Below are 18,589 nucleotides of genomic sequence, written 5' to 3'. Positions count from 1 at the left end.
TTGTGTTCTAAGTCATTAATGAGCTAATGTCTGTCAGTGCTTTGGAGAAATGAAGCCTTGGAGAATTGTTTATTCTTATTGCTGTAAAGTCCTGTCTAAGTTTGGCCATTTTACATTTCAGCCATTTTCCCAGTGCACTTCTAGCAGGTCCAGATATAGGTGACTCCAGGCTTAGCAAATTAACCAGATACATTTTATCTTAAATATTTTTGTAGGACTTTTGTTTGTTATGAGACTGAAGAATTACAATTTACAACGAGGTGCCTCTGACTTCAAGCTTCATCTTTTGTCTTTCTAATGACCTGATGGAAACAGGATTCACACATTCAGCAATTTTTTTTCTCTCTTGAGAACACAAAGTATCCGTGGCAGGCTGCAGAAATGATCATGTTTGGTGAAAGAAAACCCAGAATCTATTATTTTTCAACTTCTTTTGTTTGAATCCTGCTTATGACTTGTTTTATACTTCCACTGAAGAACAAGTGCCCCCTCTGGTGGCCTCGTGAAATATAGCAACATGCCAGGTGCAAGCATATAAAAACACAGGGAGGGCTCAGCCCTAGACTTTGATACTCACTGTGCATTGCTGTGAATCTTGGAAACTTGGCTACCCTGCTGATTTCACACAGCAACTCAAGGTGCTAATGCAAGAGCAAGAGCTATACCTTAGGAGCTGAGGAGGGTTGCACTTCTGTGCCATCTAAAGAAGAGAGCTACAGAAAGTTTTTGCAAAAAGAAAAGGAGTACTTGTGGCACCTTAGAGACTAACCAATTTATTTGAGCATAAGCTTTCGTGAACTACAGCTCACTGAAGTGAGCTGTAGTTCACGAAAGCTTATGCTCAAATAAATTGGTTAGTCTCTAAGGTGCCACAAGTACTCCTTTTCTTTTTGCGAATACAGACTAACACGGCTGTTACTCTGAAACCTGTCATTATGCAAGGCACTGCATTTAGCCGTATGGAGTGGAAATCTATCCACGGTATGCATCTGATGAAGTGAGCTGTAGCTCACGAAAGCTCATGCTCAAATAAATTGGTTAGTTTCTAAGGTGCCACAAGTACTCCTTTTCTTTTTGCGAATACAGACTAACACGGCTGTTACTCTGAAACCTGACAGAAAGTTTTGTACACAAAGCAAAACAGGCAAAATGTGGCTTTTTGCCAGTAAGCAAGAGAAAATTCCTTTAAGTCAGTATGGTTTGGTGAGTTCTCAAATGTAATGAATGCACCTCAGAAGGTTTGGGTTGGAGAAGCACTTCAAAGGCGAGAGGCCAATTCTCTCCTTCATTGTGCTAAGGTGGCTGGGTCATCAGAGGTAGCACTGCGGGAGGGGAAAACACAACACAAGATCCTGATGTTAAGAGTAATGGTTAACGCCCTGGTCTGGCACCTAAACGTTTTCCCTGCCTCCCTCTGCTGAGAAAAGCAAAGCCCTCACCCACATAGCCCTCGTGGCAAAGCCCTAGCGTAAATGGAGTTATATAGAGATGCAGTTTATTTAGCTGGCGGAACTGCTACAAGCTATATTGCCAGAATAAACTAGATGCCCACTAGGAGGGTTTGCCAGAATCGTTATACTGGTATATTTCTCCTGGCAAACCCCTTTCTCGTGTAGAGAAAGCCTTAGACATACCCCCTTTATGGAAAAGTCTTCTAGAAATCCATATGGCTCTCCACAAATTAATTCCTTAGTACTAGGAGTAATGTCTGTATTGCAGCAGCACCTAGAGGCCTTAGTCCAGGATCGAGCTTAATGTTAAGCATCTGCGTCAAGTCTTTGCTGTCTCAGACGAGGTGCCCCGCAAACAGTGATTTGCAGTCCCAATTGGACAGATAATGCCATGCATGATGGAATCCGACAAGGTGGGGAATTTGGGTTAAGTGCAGAGAGACATCTCTAACGAATGGGAAATATTCTTACTTTTGAGGGAAGGGGATTGTAAATGTAGCTTTGCTTTGTACCATTCTTGGCTTCTTGCTTGTTTCTTTTTGTTTAGTATATTTAGCCAACCAGGATTAAGTTCCATTTCAGAGTTTTGATTTAGACTCATCTCTAATATGTAGCCCAATACCCAATTTTGTACATTGTCTTACCTTGCAAAGGGTGAGATCAGATGCATTTTGCTTGTACAATTGCCTCTGTATCTGGGCTCTGGCAAGGGACTTGGGGAAACCTATACCTGCCCTAATGCATATATACCTAGTGTATTGCATTTATGGACCTATAATTGTCATCATCCCAGTCATTGACCTGAAAAAATTGCATGAGTGTGCTTCATCCTAGTTGCAAATGATTTGGTTAGATACTTGGATGATTCATTTAATTGCAGCTATATGGAGGCTCTGCTGAGAGGTCTGGGGAACGCTGCTCTGTTAAGTTTCAGAGTAGCAGCCATGTTAGTCTGTATTTGCAAAAAGAAAAGGAGTACTTTGTTAGTCTCTAAGGTGCCACAAGTACTCCTTTTCTTTTTGCTCTGTTAAGGTTCCTGTTGTAGTCAATGGAGTGGGTGGATTTGGAGCATCTCTTCTCCCTGTTTCAAACACCGGAGGGACACAAACACACCCACAACAAACTAGTTTACGTATTCAAGTTTGTATTCACAGAATGTTGTTTTCTGCGTTATTTAACCAGTTCATTGTCTCTCAAGCATAGATAATGAACCAAGTAAATAATGCAAAAAAGCAAAATCGAAACTCTCCAAATCATTCTGTGAATCCTAGTTTGAATACATAAACGAGGTTGTTTTGGGCATATTTGTACCCCTACTGTACTGTGAAATAGGGATATCTACCTTCTCTATACTATTAAGTATTCTGTATACTCGCATCCCATCCACAAAATCATGTATATAATGGAACTGTATGTGTTTTAACACAAGAAGAGGTGGCAGGTTAAAGCCTATTTAGTGTCTCATTGCTAGGGATGTTCATGCCAGTTTGGATTCAATAAAACACTCTTCAGCCACACCTTCTCTTAAAACTCAAACACTTCCAAAACTGGTAAAGGTTTGTTTAGCTTTCTTTCTCCATTATTTGTTGTTGCACATTCAGATGCTGACTGGGATCAAATGAGGAAGGGACAGAGCTCTGCAGGAGAGGTTGAACGTGTGGAATTTCCACACGGGAATTTCTGGAAAGCCCATGCAAACTCCTGTCATTGTTCTGAGCCTTCTAGCTTAGATTTTCAGGTCCTTTTTCAATTTTTCAGTTTTCAGATTTTCAGTTTTCTTTAACTTCACCCATTGATCAACAGGATCTTTGCACTGACTTCAGAGGTTACTGAATCGAGACCCAGGCAAACATCTGAACCAGCTATAATTCTAAGAGGCAATGTTTAGTTAAACAAACAATGCAGAGTCACTTAGTAGGGGAACAGGCAGTTTGAATAATTCAGACAAGATTTTCTGAAGTACGCAGGACAATAGTGGGTGGAACTTTTTGGCCAAAAGCCTTTTTTTCTCTGAAAAACGCAGATTGGGTTGACTGAAACATTTCCCAAATTTGTGTTGAATTTGCCAAATTGTTTTGGTTGAAAACAAAGCAAAACCAAAAAATTCAGCACAGTTTGTTTTGAAATTTCCCTTTGATATTATTTGTTTAAAAAAATTAAGTGAAAAATGCTCCATATAGAAATGAAAGGGTTCATTTCACCCCACATAATTTTTTTCCTGACTTTTGGATGAGCTGAAAATTTCAAAAAATTCATTTTTGGTTTGGCCAAAACAACCGTGTGTGAGTATATATAGAGAGAGAGTGATTTTTTGTACATTTAATTATTTTAAGGAATTACCAGCAAACCAAAAAATCTCTTATTCACTCCAAGCTCTACTCAAGATCCATAATAGTAGCTGGACTTTTACAGCTCAATTCCTATTTAGGCACTTCAATAAAGTGTGTGAATTTTCAAAAGTGTTTTTGAGAACACAGGAGCTAATGGGTCCTGAGTGCTTTTGAAAATGCACCAGCTTCATTCATTAGAATTCTTGGGAAACTGAAACTGCAAATACATTCAAACTAGGCTCCTATTGTGTTTTGGATTCAAAAACTTACCAGTCCAAAAATTTACCATCCTTTGTCTTCTATGCAGCTTTCCAGCCTCTTCTCTTCACTAGTTGACTTTCAGATTGGTAAGTGGTTCTGATTTCTTGCATAAAATGGTCTCCGTACATTATATTATGATTGTGGACCTGATTCAGCAAGGTTCTTGGCACATATCTGAATTCAGATCCTACCTACTTCAGTGGGACTACTCATATGGGTCTGTATTATTTCAGCTGCACACAATGCAAGTGTGATTTCTGTCAGAACACCAATTTAATTGTCATTTTCTGTGAGCAGTTGAGGTCAGAATTTGACTTCTATGACCATTTGGCCATCTAATTGCATAGGTCTCAGGGTCAAATCTTGCCCTGATTTACATCCTGTACCATCCAATTCACTGGGATTGTATAAGATGTAAAACAGATTGTAGCCTATATGATCAAACTGATATTGTCCACCTCTAACTTCCATGAATCTGTGTTCTATTCGTGATAACAGGGTCCTGCCCTAAAAGGTTTGGTACAAGCCTAAAACTTTAATTTATAAAACAAAAAGTCACTCGTCATAATGTTCTGGATATACACCTCAGATCCCACAAATAACCATCACTTTAGTTTAATGGCGTCACTGCTTGAGAAAATCAGGATATACAGCCTGAGAGCTACTTATATGGCAATAATATGTGGACTACCAAACCATTCAGTTGGATAGGGGTTAGCAAAATATTTTAAAACTAATTGCAAAAAATTTAACATGCTCAAGAATTGGTCTTAGGATCCATTTTATTCAATATTTCTGTTAATGTCTTTGGCACAGAAAGAAGCTCATGAAATGTGCTGGTAATATCAAGTTGGGGGCATGGTCAATACAGAGGAGGATCGGAATATTATACAGGGATATCTGGATGAACTTGAAGCCTGGAATGATAGAAATGGGATGAAATTCAATAGTACAAAGTTCAAGGTCACGCTCTTAGAGTCTAATAATAAGAATTTCTTCTACAAGCTGGGGGCTCATCAGTGGGAAGCAACAGAGGAGGAGAGAGACCTTGGTGTGTGGGTTGATCATGACGTGACTATGAGCCATCAATGTGATGCACCTGTGCAAAAGCCAAATGTGATCCTTGGAAATATTAGACAAGGCATTTCCAGTAGAGTTACAGAAGTATTAATGCCATTGTACAAGGCACTGGTAAGACCTCATCTGGAATACTGTGCATAGTTCTGGTCACCCATGTTCAGGAAACATAAATGTAAACTGGAACAGGTACAGAGAAGAGCTATTATGATGATCAGGGGAATGGGGAGCCTATTTTATGAGAGGAGACTGGAAGAGCTTGTCTTGTTTAGTTTAGCAAAAAGAAGGCTGAGAAGGGATATGATTGCTCTTTATAAATACATCAGGGAGGTAAATACCAGGGAGGGTGAAGAGGTATTTAAGCTAATGGGCAGTGTTGGCACAAGAACAAACAGATATAATCTGGCCATGAACAAATTCAGGCTGGAAATTAGAAGAAGGTTTCTAACCATACAGGGGTGAGGTTCTGGAACAGCCTCCCAATAGGAAATTGGGGGGCAAACAACATGCTGGTAATTAGTTTTAAAAGAGAGCTGGACAAATTTATGAGTGTGATTTGTATGACGGGGGTCACTTGTGATGCTGGAGGGCAAGGCTCAGCAGCCTTGGGGCTCACTTCCAGTTTAAGTCTTATGTTCCTACAGCTCATGCTCCAGGGTTTCAGCTGGCCACGAGCAGGGATCAGGAAGGGATTCCCCCCCACCCGCCACCACCATCATCGTATTCTGGGAGGAGTTTTTTTATGTTTTCCCTCTGAAGCATCAGCAATAGCCATGGCTGAAGATGGGGCACTAGGCAGGGTGGGCCAGATCTCTGAGGTGGCACTCGGCATTCTCTCTTTCAGTGCTTGACTGGCTGGTTCTTGCTCACATTCTCAGGGTCTAACTGATCATCATGTGTGGGGTCATGAAGGAGTTTTTCCCTCAAGCAGATTGGCAGTGGCCTGGTGGGGTGTAGGTTTCTTTCTTCTGCAGCAGGTAGATGCGGATCACTTGCCAGGATTACCTGGGTATATCTCACTTAATTATTTCTCAACCACTGCAGGGGCCTCAGACACTGGTGTACCTCGGTCCCTCCTCTGCTCTTCCTGCAACACATAATAGTCTAGTCCCCTGTGAGCTGTAATAGTTTGGTCTCATTTTGGTTGTTGGATTTAGAGTGCTGGGGCTGGGTGGTGTTGGTGGCCTGCAATATACAGGAGGTCAGACTAGATGATCTAGTGGTTCCTTCTGCCCTTAAACTCTGTGACTCTAATATCATCCCAGAGCAGAAGTGGAAATTAGTGTTGGTGGTTGAACTGGCCTGAGCAGAATAACGACATTTAGTGATGGGAATTACACTGGGAGCTAACCAGATGGCACTATAGCCACTTCTGTCTTCCTGTACCAGTGCCTCTGTTTGGAGCATGATCTTTGTTGTTGGTTGGAAGTTGAGGGAATAACAAACCTATCTAGAAAAAACAGGAGTACTTGTGGCACCTTAGAGACTAGCAAATTTATATGACCATAAGCTTTCGTGGGCTACAGCTCACTTCATCGGATGCATTCAGTGGAAAATACAGTAGGATGATTTTATATACATAGCGAACATGAAACAATGGGTGTTACCATGCACACTGTAACGAGAGTGATCAGTTAAGGTGAGCTATTACCAGCAGGAGAGGAAAAAAAACCAAAACCTTTTGTAGTGATAATCAAGATGGGCCATTTCCAGCGTTGACAAGAACGTCTGAGGAACAGGAGGGGGGGAAATAAACATGAAAAAATAGCTTTACTTTGTGTAATGACACATCCACTCCCAGTCTTTATTCAAGCCTAATTTAATGGTGTCCAGTTTGCAAATTAATTCCAATTCAGCAGTCTCTCGTTGGAGTCTCTTTTTGAATTTTTGTTGTTGTAATATTGCCACCTTTAGGTCTGAAATCGAGTGACCAGAGAGACTGAAGTGTTCTCCGACTGGTTTTTGAATGTTATAATTCTTGACATCTGATTTGTGTCCATTTACTCTTTTACGTAGAGACTGTCCAGTTTGACCAATGTACATGGCAGAGGGGCATTGCTGGCACATGATGGCATATATCACATTAGTAGATGTGCAGGTGAACGAGCCTCTGATAGTGTGGCTGATGTGATTAGGCCCTATGAAACCTATCTAGCTGTATGGTGCTAAGCAGAGCCTATGGGTCCAAACATGCATCCTATACTGGGTGTAAGGCTTTCCACAGTGAATCAACATTAACTCCAATGGGGCTAGTCACTGTATTAAACACTAGGCCGTGCAATAAGTGTTTTTAGGATTGGCCTCAATAGCAGAACTTCCCCTCCCTCCCATCTCCCCTGCCCGCCTCAGCCTCTATATTAAACTCAAATTCAGACCCAATTGACACCATGTTGGAATTATTTAAAAGTGTGGTTAATTTAATTATTTTTATTGCTTTTGCAATTGCTTTTCAAGGTTGCAGCTACTTCCGGCCAAGATCAGATGTGTAAGGGCCAAAATATCCTGGGTGAAGTCTGGGCTCCATCTGGAATTTTGCCATTGACTAAAATGGGGCCAGGATTTCACTCCAGGAGAATAGCTTTTTCCATGTTATTTTCAGTTGAACTGGAAACAGAAAGTGCCAGAAACCTAGCAAGAAAGCCCATCCCAGGTAGATCAATAGCTCAATTAAGCAGTCCCAAGAGTTTCTGAGAACTTGAGTAAAGTTTGGATAAGCATGTGGCTGCCTTGGTTCTTATTTGCGATAAGCTTTGGCTTTGCCCGGCACTCATCTCAACACCTACATCCCAGCAAAGTTACCGTGCAGTTCATTGGAGAGACAAGGTGGATGAGGTAATATCTTTTACTGGACCTACTTCTGCTGGTGAGAGAGACAAGCTTTAGAGCTTACACAGGGCTCTTCTTCAGGTCTGAGAAATGTACTCAGAGTGTCACAGCTAAATACAAGATGGAACAGATTGTTTAGCTTAAGCAGTTAACACATGTTTCAAGGGACCATTCAAGATTAAGTGGCCCTGCTAACACCCCTCTAGTCAGAGGGAGGAAAAGAAGTGGAGGGGAAGGCAGCTGTGGGGGTTTTAGTGGGTAATAGATTGTTGTAATAATCCATAAATCCAGTGTCTCAATTCAGTCCATAACTTTTAGTGTCTAGAAAAGTTATGAATTTAGCATGACACTAAACTGGGAGGAGTGGTAGATACGCTGGAGGGTAGGGATAGAATACAGACGGACCTAGACAAATTAGAGGATTGGGCCAAAAGAAATCTGATGAGGCTAAACAAGGACAAGTGCAGAGTCCTACACTTAGGACGGAAGAATCCCATGCACTGCTACAGAGTAGGGACAGAGCGGCTTCGCTGCAGTTCTGCAGAAAAGGACCTAGTGGTTACAGTGGATGAGAAGCTGGATATGAGTCAACAGTGTGCCCTGGTTGCTCAGAAGGCTAATGACATTTGGGCTGTGTAAGTAGGAGCATTGCTGGCAGATCAAGGGACGTGATCATTCCCCTCTATTCAGCATTGGTGAGGCCTCATCTGGAGTACTCTGTCCAGTTTTGGGCCCCACACTATAAGAAGGATGTGAAAAAATTGGAAAACGTCCAGCAGAGAGCAACAAAAATGATTAGGGGAGTGGAACACATGACTTATGAGGAGAGGCTGAGGGAACTGGGATTATTTAGACTGCAGAAGAGAAGAATGAGGGGGGATTTGATAGCTGCTTTCAACCACCTGAAAGGGGGTTCTAAAGGGGATGGATCTAGACTGTTCTCAGTGGTACTAGATGACAGAACAAGGAGTAATGGTCTCAAGTTGCAGTGGGGGAAGTTTAGGTTGGATATTAGGAAAATCTTTTTCAGCAGGAGGGTGGTGAAGCACTGGAATGGGTTACCTAGGGAGCTGGTGGATTCTCCTTCCTTAGAGGTTTTTAAGGCCTGGCTTGGCAAAGCCTTGGCTGGTATGATTTAGTTGGGGATCGGTCCCGCTTTGAGCAGGGGTTGGGCTAGATGACCTCCTGAGTTCCCTTCCAACCCTGATATTCTATGATTCTATGCCAGGTTCATCTTTTGAAACTGTTGAGCAGGTTTCCTTTGCGGATGAGGATTGATAGGTCAGATATAGAGTGATCAGTTTGTGAAAAGTGTTCACCCACAAGTGATGTGGGGTTTTTTGTCTTCTGTCATTTTCCTGTGTGAGTGCATTTGAGATAATAGTGATTGTCTGGTTTCACCCACCTACTTGTTATTGGGGCATTTAGTGCATTGGTTGAGGTACACCACATGTTATGATAGGCCTGTGTAGGACCCATGGATCTTGAAAGATGTGTTGTGGGGGGTGGAGATATGTCTGCAGTTTGTGCATCTTTTGTTCTGGCAGTATCTGGTGCCACTTTGAGTTGGTGGGTCCTGGTCTGTGGGGAGCTTGCTTCCAATGATGAGCTTGGCAAGGTTGGGGGGTTGTTTGAAGGCCGGAAGAGGGAGTTCAGGAAAGATTTCTTTCAGGATGGAGTCCCCATTGAGTAGAGGTTGTAGTTGTTTGATGATACCCCATATGGGTTCCAGTGTGGGGTGGTAGGAGAAAAGTAGGGGTGTTATTTCTCTATTGAAGTAGGTTCTCTTGCAGTATTTGGGTGGCCTGTTCCATGATGTGATCTAATTCTCTGTGGTGGAGTGTCCTTGTTTGGTGGAGGCAGTTTTGACTGTGTTAAGTTGTATATTCTGGAGTTTCTCCTCAGAGCCTGTTCTGTGGTATCTGATTGCTTGGCTGTAGGTTACAGATTTCTTGGTGCCTTTGGGGTGGTTACTGGATCTAGGAAGGTAGGTGTGGTGATCTGTGGGTTTCTTGTATATTGTTGTCAGAAGCTGATTTTGGAAGTTGATGCTGGTGAGGAAGTATTCCAGAAAGAGTTTAACGGATGGGTGGTGGTTGCTGCTGAAGTTGTGGTGGAAATCTATGAGGAAGTTTGTCATCTGGAATCCATGTCATTCAAGTGACATCCCATTTCCACTTGGAACATTAGTCACGGCTTGATCCACTGATCAAAACAGCATGACTGCCAGTGTTGGGACAGCTATTCTCTCAATAACAGAGCCTATTAAGCTAATGAATAAGAGGATATTGATCAGAAATCCACTAATTGATTGACTGGTCTCAGCAATGAAAAAACCTGGAGATGAAAACTGAACAGTTTAAAAAGATCATCCAAACCTCAAAGATGATTTGAAGCTTTAAAAGTTAATCTCTGCCTATCAATTATAGTGTGTGTGGGAGGGGAGGGAAAGGGTTGTACTACACAGAGAAAAGTTATTCTTTGAAAATTTGCATGCAGGATGTCTAATTTAATTTCATGTCATCATCACATTTCAGTGACAAATGTCAGATCACTGCTTTTTTAAGCATGCTAAGGTTTCCCGGCACTTACAAAGAACGAGCCCTCTGATTCAATAATATGTTTAAATCAGCCAGTGTATCAGACTTTGTGCGTTAATTATGTGCTCAGATAAAAAAAAATTGTTGCTTTTGCTTTACTAAACCTATGGCTTGTTATGAATAATTAAAAAAATGGAATGGGAACACTTCTTAAATCAGAGATGTGGAAGCCAAATAGTTATTTAATGCTGAGGCAATGATAAAGAGGAAAACAAATGTTATTTTGATGCAGGAATGTCATGTATCTGGGTGTGGGGGGGAGTTATTGTCACATGTAGCTGGGAGAGTGTTGGGTAAATGAGAGATGAGATGGACACTCTAGGGAATCTGTAGCAGTTACTTCAATTTAATGAACTTGTAGTTAAGGTATTGGAGTGGGACCTAGGTGACCTGGGTTCTCCCAGCTCTGCTAGTCTTCTTTGGCGATGTTGGGCAAGTTGCTTAGGGGCAGGTTTTCACAAGTGCCCGGCCAGGTATTCCAAAGTGCTCTGCACTCATGGACAGGGTCAGATTTTGCCAAGCAGCTCCAGTTGCTCTCAGTGTGGGGAGGATTCTCTGTTGTTCCCAATGGGGGCATGAAGCACCCTTTTAAAAATCTGGACATAGCTGTCGGGTGCTGAGTCTTTCTGAAAATTGAGGCCTTAATGTCACTGCTCCTCATGTGTCGAATGGGAATGATACTGCCCTATCTCACAGGGGTGTTGGGAGGATTCCTTCTGTAACATCTGGGAGGTGCCCAGACCCGGTGCACTGGCCAACACCAAAGGTCCCCTGTTAAACCCTCTGTCCCCTGGCATGGCTGAATATAGGGACCATGCTTTATATTCAGGGCACATCTATAAATAGTTTATAAAGGGTCAATACGTGATTAGTAAATGGTTAGTCAGTTGTTAATGAGTGGCCATAATGTTTATAAAGGGTTAAATAACGTAGGAGACGATGATATTGCCACCTGTTAAGGTCCTTTTAAAAAGCTTAATAGATGACATTCCGCATTCAGGTTATTGATGTGTACTGTGGAACAGTCAATAGGTGCTTCTAACCCTCTCTATCACAATGTTATACATTATTATTTGTAATGTTGTTTTTATCATGATAGTGCCTAGGAGCCCTTGTCATGGACCAGGCTCTGTGACAGAATGTATCCCTGTGTCCACACCCTACACACTATTGTAACAATCATTGTATAGAGTATGTTTTGTGAGATATCATTTAAAAACTCACAATTTGGTGATCAGTAATATCACGGCAAAATGCAAGTAGCAGCATTATATGTGAAACTGTAGAATCATAGGGTTAGAAGGAACTGCAAGGGTTATCTAGTCTACCCTCCTCTGCCAAGATTCAGGATTTGTTGTGTCTAAACCATCCAAGACAGATGGCTTGCCAGCCTCCTTTTGAAAATGTCCAGTGAAGGAGCTTCCACAACCTTCCTAGGCAGTCTGTTCCATTGTCCTACTGTTCTTACAGTTAGGAAGTTTTTCCTGAGATTGAATCTAAATCTGCTATGCTGTATTTTGAACCCATTGCCTCTTGTCCTGCCTTCTGTGGCAAGAGACAACTTTTCTCCATCTTTTTGTGACAATCTTTCAAGTATCTGAAGACCGCTATCATGTCCCCCCTTAATCTCCTCTTTTCCAAACTAAACATACCCAGTTCCTTCAGCCTTTGCTCATATGGCTTGCATTCCATCCTTTTGATCATCTTTGTCAGTCACCTTTCTATACATTGTTGATCAAAATTGGAGACATTACTCCAGCTGAGGCCTAACCAATGCCAAGTAGAGCAGCACTATCACCTCCCGTGACTTGCATGCTATGCCTGTGTTAATGCAACCTAAAATTGCATTTTCTTTTTTTGCAACTGTATCACATTGCTGACTCATGTTGAGGCTGTGATCCACCACAACTCCCAGATCCTTCTCAGCACGCTGCTGCCAAGCCAGTTATCCCCCATTCTGTATTTATGAATTTGGTTTTTCTTCCCTAAGTGTAACACCTTACACAGTTACTCTTTGTTTGTGGTAGTTTAACCCCTTATGTATCCACCTAATGGTAGTGCCGCTAAGCCCGCATTTCTCCAGTTTACTTATCATAATGTCAGGGGGGACTGTGTCAAAAGCCTTGCTGAAATCAAGGTATATTATGCCCACCACATTTCCCCTATCCACCAAACCAGTTACCCTGTCAAAGAAGGAAATTAAGCTGGCTTGGCATGATTTGCTCTTGGGAAATCTATGCTGGCTGCTAGTGATCACCCCTTCATCCTCCATGTATTCGCAGATTGAATGTTTTATACATTGCTCTAATAGCTTCCCGGATGTAATAATTGAAGTCAGGCTGTAGGGGCAGGATTTCAGAATTGCATTAGAAGAATTAATGTATAATTTGATTTCATCCTGCTAGCCACCCCATTTGAATAGCAGAAAGGAATGACCCTCTGGGACTATGAGATTCTGTTTTCCCATATGCATTACAAATTGGGACCTCTTTAGTTCTTTGTTTTAAGGTTTAGTTAGTAAGAGACAGGATTCTGTATTGTGTATATGTTAAGTAGATTAGAGGAACATTGAAGGCCTGGGTCTCAATGTAAATTGTCTTGGTTATTGGTTGTAAAACTTAGCAAGGTTTAATTTGCAATGCCTTTTTCCTCGATATAAAATACTACTGTTTGTATTCTCAAAGTCTTGTAAAAGATTGTTTGGTCTCTGTAAAAGACTGCTTGTGTGAATGAGGAATGCACGCATCAGGAAAAAATAAGGTGTGAAGTCTATTGTTAACCAGATGGTCAAGAAAGGAGGAGCGAAGACACTTATCAGGATTTGTTGATGCCAAAGAACCATCAATGCGTATCCATGATTGAGAAAGGGCAAATTGACAACCCTGAGGTGAAGGCTGGCATCCCTAAAGACAATTGATTAACTCAAAACCAGGATAGGATAACCCTCTCAGAGGTGTTCTGGAATGTTAACACCAATCAAGAAGTAACCAGTCAGAAACTGACACAGCAAAATCTATAGACTTCAATAGAGAAAAAGGACTATAAGAACAGGGTGCTTTGCCATGGGACTTTGGGTTCATCTTGCCACACTCCAGGAGCATTGGATCACAACCGACAAAGCCCTGCTCCCCTCTGTGATCAATCTGGCTGGCCACTAGATTGATCCAGACTCTGGACTGGTAACTATAAACATCAACTAGCAGGACTGTGTGCGTGGTGTGTGTGTGTGTGACAGAGAGCGAGAGAGATTGAAAAGCATATGCTAACTGTTGTATTCTCAATAAATGCGGGGTGCTGCCTTCTTCCCTATAAAGATCCTGTGTGCTTCTTATAAATATAACAAGGCTGACTGGTCTATAGTTCCCTGGCTCCTCCTCCCCCCCTCCCCCGACCTTTTTAAGGATGGGCACTATGTTAAACTTTCTTCGGTCTTCTGGGACTTCTCCTGTTATCCATGAGTTTGCAAATATTATTGCCAGTGGCTCTGCAATTTCTTCAGCTAATTCCTCCAGCATCTTGGGTGAATAGCATCAGGCCCTGCTGATTTCAATTCATTCAAACAACAGTTCTTAGTTAGGTGTCTGAAGCCCCCTGGGTCCACCAAGCAAGGCTGATATTAGACTCACTGGGGGCCAGAGCAGAAAGCTAAAGCCCCGCCACCTGGGACTGAAGCCGAGTAATTTAGTTTTGTGGGGCTCCCTGTGGTGGGGGGCCCTGGCCAAGTGCCCTGCTTGTTATGTGCTAATGCTGACCCTGGCTTTTATATGCAGAAAAACAATTGTGACACAGGTGGGCCGTGGAGTTTTTATAACATGTTAGGAGGGCCTCAGAAAAAAAAAGTTGAGAACCCTTGGGTCAGAAGATCTGACTTGTTCTTTACTTATTCTGATCTGCATCCCTTCCCCTTTATTGTCTACGGTAAACATAAGCTGAGATCACGACTAAAAGTATGTTTTCCAGAGAAGTCTAGGGTGTCCAGTTCTTTGGAGACAAAGGGCAAGCTGACATCTGACCCAGATGTAAACACTGCTGTCAGGCCATTACTTGCTAAATGGCCATTCTTTGGCAGGAAAGGGGATGGGGCAAAAAGAAATTTTAGCAAAGAAATGGCATGGAGTTCCCTTCCACACCGAGTGCTTGTCACCTTGTTTCCCCATTGGAAATGCTTCTCAAAAGGGGGACTATCAAAAGAAGGGGCAGACACCCCTTTGCCTCCCTCTCTTTCTGTCCATTGATTCACTGCATGAGAAAGAACAAAGGAAGCAGCCATTAAACAAACGAAGGGGTCCTGAGCTAACAAATTTGGCCAACAAGACTGTTGAGAGCATGTGGTGAGAAAAACTTTGCTTTGAATTTAACATAGTGTGTTAAGTTAGGCACTAGTTTTGTTTTGTCTTTATTTTTCTTGTAACCGTTTCTGACTTTTATGCCTCATTATGTGTATTCACTTAAAATTCATCTCCTTGTAGTTAATACACGTCTTTTATTGTTTTGTCTAATTCAGTGTTTGAATTGAAGGATTTGGGAAACTCCGTTTGGGGTAACAAGATGCGCGTGTGGGAGTTCTATTAATAAAATGACAGATTTTATATACGTTTGTATTGTCCAATAGAGGGCAGTATAGGCCATATATTTGTGGGGGGAAATACAGGATTGGGAGTGTGTTGTGGTCACCCTGCAATATAGCCCAGGCTGGTGAGAGCCAGAGTGTAACTCAAGTGTGGCTGGCAGGCTACAGTTGCACGCAGGCACTCAGGCTGTGGCTTGCATCCTGGAAGGCTACTTGTAAGCAGCCTAAGTGGGAACGTCTTGTGCCAAGGCATTGTAAGGCGCTCAAGGTTACGGGCAGGGGTGACTCAGCTACTCATCATTGTGGATTATACCCTGGGTATGTCACAGGCCTCTATTGTGCTTGGTGCTGTATAAACACAGAACAAAAAGATGGTCCCAGACCCAGTTTGTTGCAGTCCAAGATGTATAAGACAAGAGATGACAGAAGGACATTGCATCTATTACGCATTTATTAACCCTGCGTAGACCTTTTATACATTTCTTTTATATAAAGTATGTGCTAGGATCTGGCTACTCAGACCTTTGCAGCAATTACTTAAAGATGCCTATTGAAGCAAAGTCACCTTTCCCAAAAGATATTTAATAATAAAAGGGGGACGGAGGCTGGGGGTAAGGGCAGGGAAGAATCTAACTCCTGCAATATCTTCCCTCCTGCACAATGTCAGCTTGAAGGCTGAACTCTGGGCAGACGTTCTTTTTGTTTTCCTTTTTTAACTTCATCACTTTAAACTTTATTTGCTTGCTGAAGGCAATGGCTTTAGCTTCCAGCCAGATCCTTATGTTCCTCAACCAGGTGTGCTCTCCTTCAGCACTTTCATAACATGGAGACTCAGCTCCTGAGAAATAATGAGCCAGGAAAAAGGAGTCTGGATTTGACATAATGATAAATGAGGTGAATCTTCCCCCCCACCCCCACTCCCACCCCCCAAGAAACCAAGATTGGTGCATAGAAAAAGAAAGGGGGGGGAGATGTTTCTATTTTAATATGAAATATAAAACACCCATTGTACAAAAGTGGATTTTTTCGGAAGCAAAGAAGGAGTAAAGGTAAAGGCTACAAGCAAATGAATGAGGAGAAGAAACTAAGATAATGCAGTCGATAATCAGTTCAAGGTACAGCATGATCTGCAGGGTCATCGGCCCAGCCCTAGGGGAGAGCTTTTTTAAAGTTTACCTATATGCATTTTAGTCTGCTCATTAGCATACTTTGCCTTTGAAACTCATCAGAGTGGCTCCAACTGGCTGCAGTGACACCTGCTGGAGAGATGGGATGGCCCAAGCTGATCGGTTCTCCATCTGCAAAACATAAGCTGGAAGCGCTGCTGGTTCCGGCAGTGTTTAGGTGCACTCCAGGCTGCTACCTGCGTAATGTGTCAGACCTTAGGAGACAGGCCAGTCCTCGCTTATAGACAGCCCCCCAACCCGAAGCAAATACTCACCAGCAACTACACACCACACAACAAAAACACCAACCCAGGAACCAAACCCTGCTACAAACCCCAGGGCCAACTCTGTCCACATATCTATTCAAGGGACATCATCATAAGACTTAACCACATCAGCCACAACATCAAGGGCTCGTTCACCTGCACATTTACCAATGTGATATATGCCATCATGTGCCAGCAATGCGCCTCTGCCATGTACATTGGCCAAACCAGGCAGTCTCTATGCAAAAGAATAAATGGACACAAATCTGACATCAGGAATTATAACATTCAAAAACCAGTGGGAGAACACTTCAGTCTCTCTGGTCACTCAATAACAGACCTAAAAGTGGCAATTCTTCAGCAAAAAAACTTCAAAAACAGACTCCAACGTGAAGCTGCAGAACTGGAATTAATTTGCAAACTGGATACCATCAGATTAGGCCTGAATAGAGACTGGGAGTGGTTGGGTCATTACAAAACCTAAACTTAACTTCCCCAATACTAATTTCTCCCTACTATTACTCACACCTTCTTGTCAACTGTCTGTAATGGGCCACTCTCTTATTGCTTATCAAAAGTTATTTTTCCTCCCTTGGTATCCTAATGTTAATTGATTTATCTTGTTAGACTGACCTCACACTTGGTAAAGCAACCCCCATTCGTTCATGTATTTATACCTGCTCCTGTATTTTCACTTCATGCATCCGATGAAGTGGGTTCTAGCCCACGAAAACTTATGCCCAAATAAATTTGTTAGTCTCTAAGGTGCCACAAGGACTCCTCATTGTTCTTCTTTCTTACTGCCCTCTAAGATTGGAACAATTATTATTTGTCTTCCAGTAGTGTTTAAAAGCCCTAATTGGGATCAGGGCCCTATTGTAATAGGTGCTTTGTCTACAAATAGTAAGAGACAGTCCCTGCTCTGATAAGCTCATAGCCATCTTATAATATCACGTAAATAACTGCATTTTTAATACAATGGGCCACAGAGATATTAAACTTATTTCAATGAGGTTTGTCCAGGATATTGTCATATGTCACAAGGGGGGCGGGGAAGCAAATGAATAATAGGACCTGAGATGCTGACTGTCTACAGGCACTGCGGGTGTGATTCACAAAGATATTTAGACATCTAAATCCATTGACTTCAATGGGAGATGGGCACCTAAGAATCCCACCCTGAGGGTATAAAATAGTGCAATGAAATGCGAAACAACCACAGAACAGTGGGATCATCCAAATTATATTGGGGCACTGGAAATTTTCAATGCTGTGAATGGATGGATTCACAATATCCTGGACAAAGTCCCCTCAAGGGCACCATGGCATGAAGCTGCTTCCAATTCTAGCCGCTTAGGGGAGCTGCAAGACTGAGCACTGTTGCCTGATCCAGATTTCTGATTCACTCCAGCCCTCTCAAGTGAAGCAGTGAAGGAAAGGTAGCCAGAACGTTGCGATGAACATGTTACTGTTTGTGTGTGTGCGCTCTCTCGTGCACGCAGGAGCACCACTTCCGTCTATTGGATAGCCTCAGACCAGCTCATTTATGTGTTACGGGCCTTACAAAGCTAACAAAGAATACTTGTACTTTTATAGGATCAGGAAGAACTGTATGTGATGCGAACTGCTGTCATGACATCCCAAATGGCCCCAGTGTGCAGCAGAGTGGCAACCCTGGAGAAGGGATATTTTACAACACTATCTTTCCTTTAATATTATTTTCTCCTCTTTCCTTCCACGCTCCTTTAGACAGGACTGATTACTATGAATACAGCGATGAGTATGTTGCACCAGAAGAGAACACCGCCGCCACAGACAAAGAATACCTCACATATCCCGACTGGTTCTACGAATACTTTGGCTACAATGGTATTAAAATAGGTGTTAGCAATGCAACATTTTTAAAGTATGTTGGGAGGTGTCAGGGGTGGAAAACCCACCATTCCAGTTCTAAGTGTGGCAAATCTCATTGTCTCACTCCCCATCTTACCTTATCTGCCAGCGGCCTCTCAGAATGTCTGAATCAAAGGAATTAGTTAGGA

The 18,589-nt window shown here is 42.4% G+C and overlaps 1 protein-coding gene across 5 annotated transcripts in view; it reads left to right on the top strand.

Annotated features, from left to right (window-relative positions):
* Positions 1-18,589, top strand: part of HABP2 (hyaluronan binding protein 2) — a 58,729-nt gene that overhangs the window by 10,062 nt on the left and 30,078 nt on the right. For 2 of the 5 annotated variants that reach the window (XM_048858502.2, XM_048858501.2), the window contains exons 2-3: positions 4,089-4,128; positions 18,297-18,416. The exons of 2 other annotated variants lie outside the window; for them this stretch is intronic. In XM_048858502.2, the coding sequence (XP_048714459.2) occupies positions 4,089-4,128; positions 18,297-18,416 (160 nt within the window). The remainder of the gene's footprint in view (positions 1-4,088; positions 4,129-18,296; positions 18,417-18,589) is intronic. One more of the 5 variants, XM_075131069.1, reaches the window with a different exon arrangement.

The sequence above is a fragment of the Caretta caretta genome, chromosome 7 (assembly GCF_965140235.1).
Source record: "Caretta caretta isolate rCarCar2 chromosome 7, rCarCar1.hap1, whole genome shotgun sequence".
Classification (NCBI taxonomy): Eukaryota; Metazoa; Chordata; order Testudines; family Cheloniidae; genus Caretta; species Caretta caretta.
This window is presented reverse-complemented; position numbering and strand designations above follow the sequence as displayed.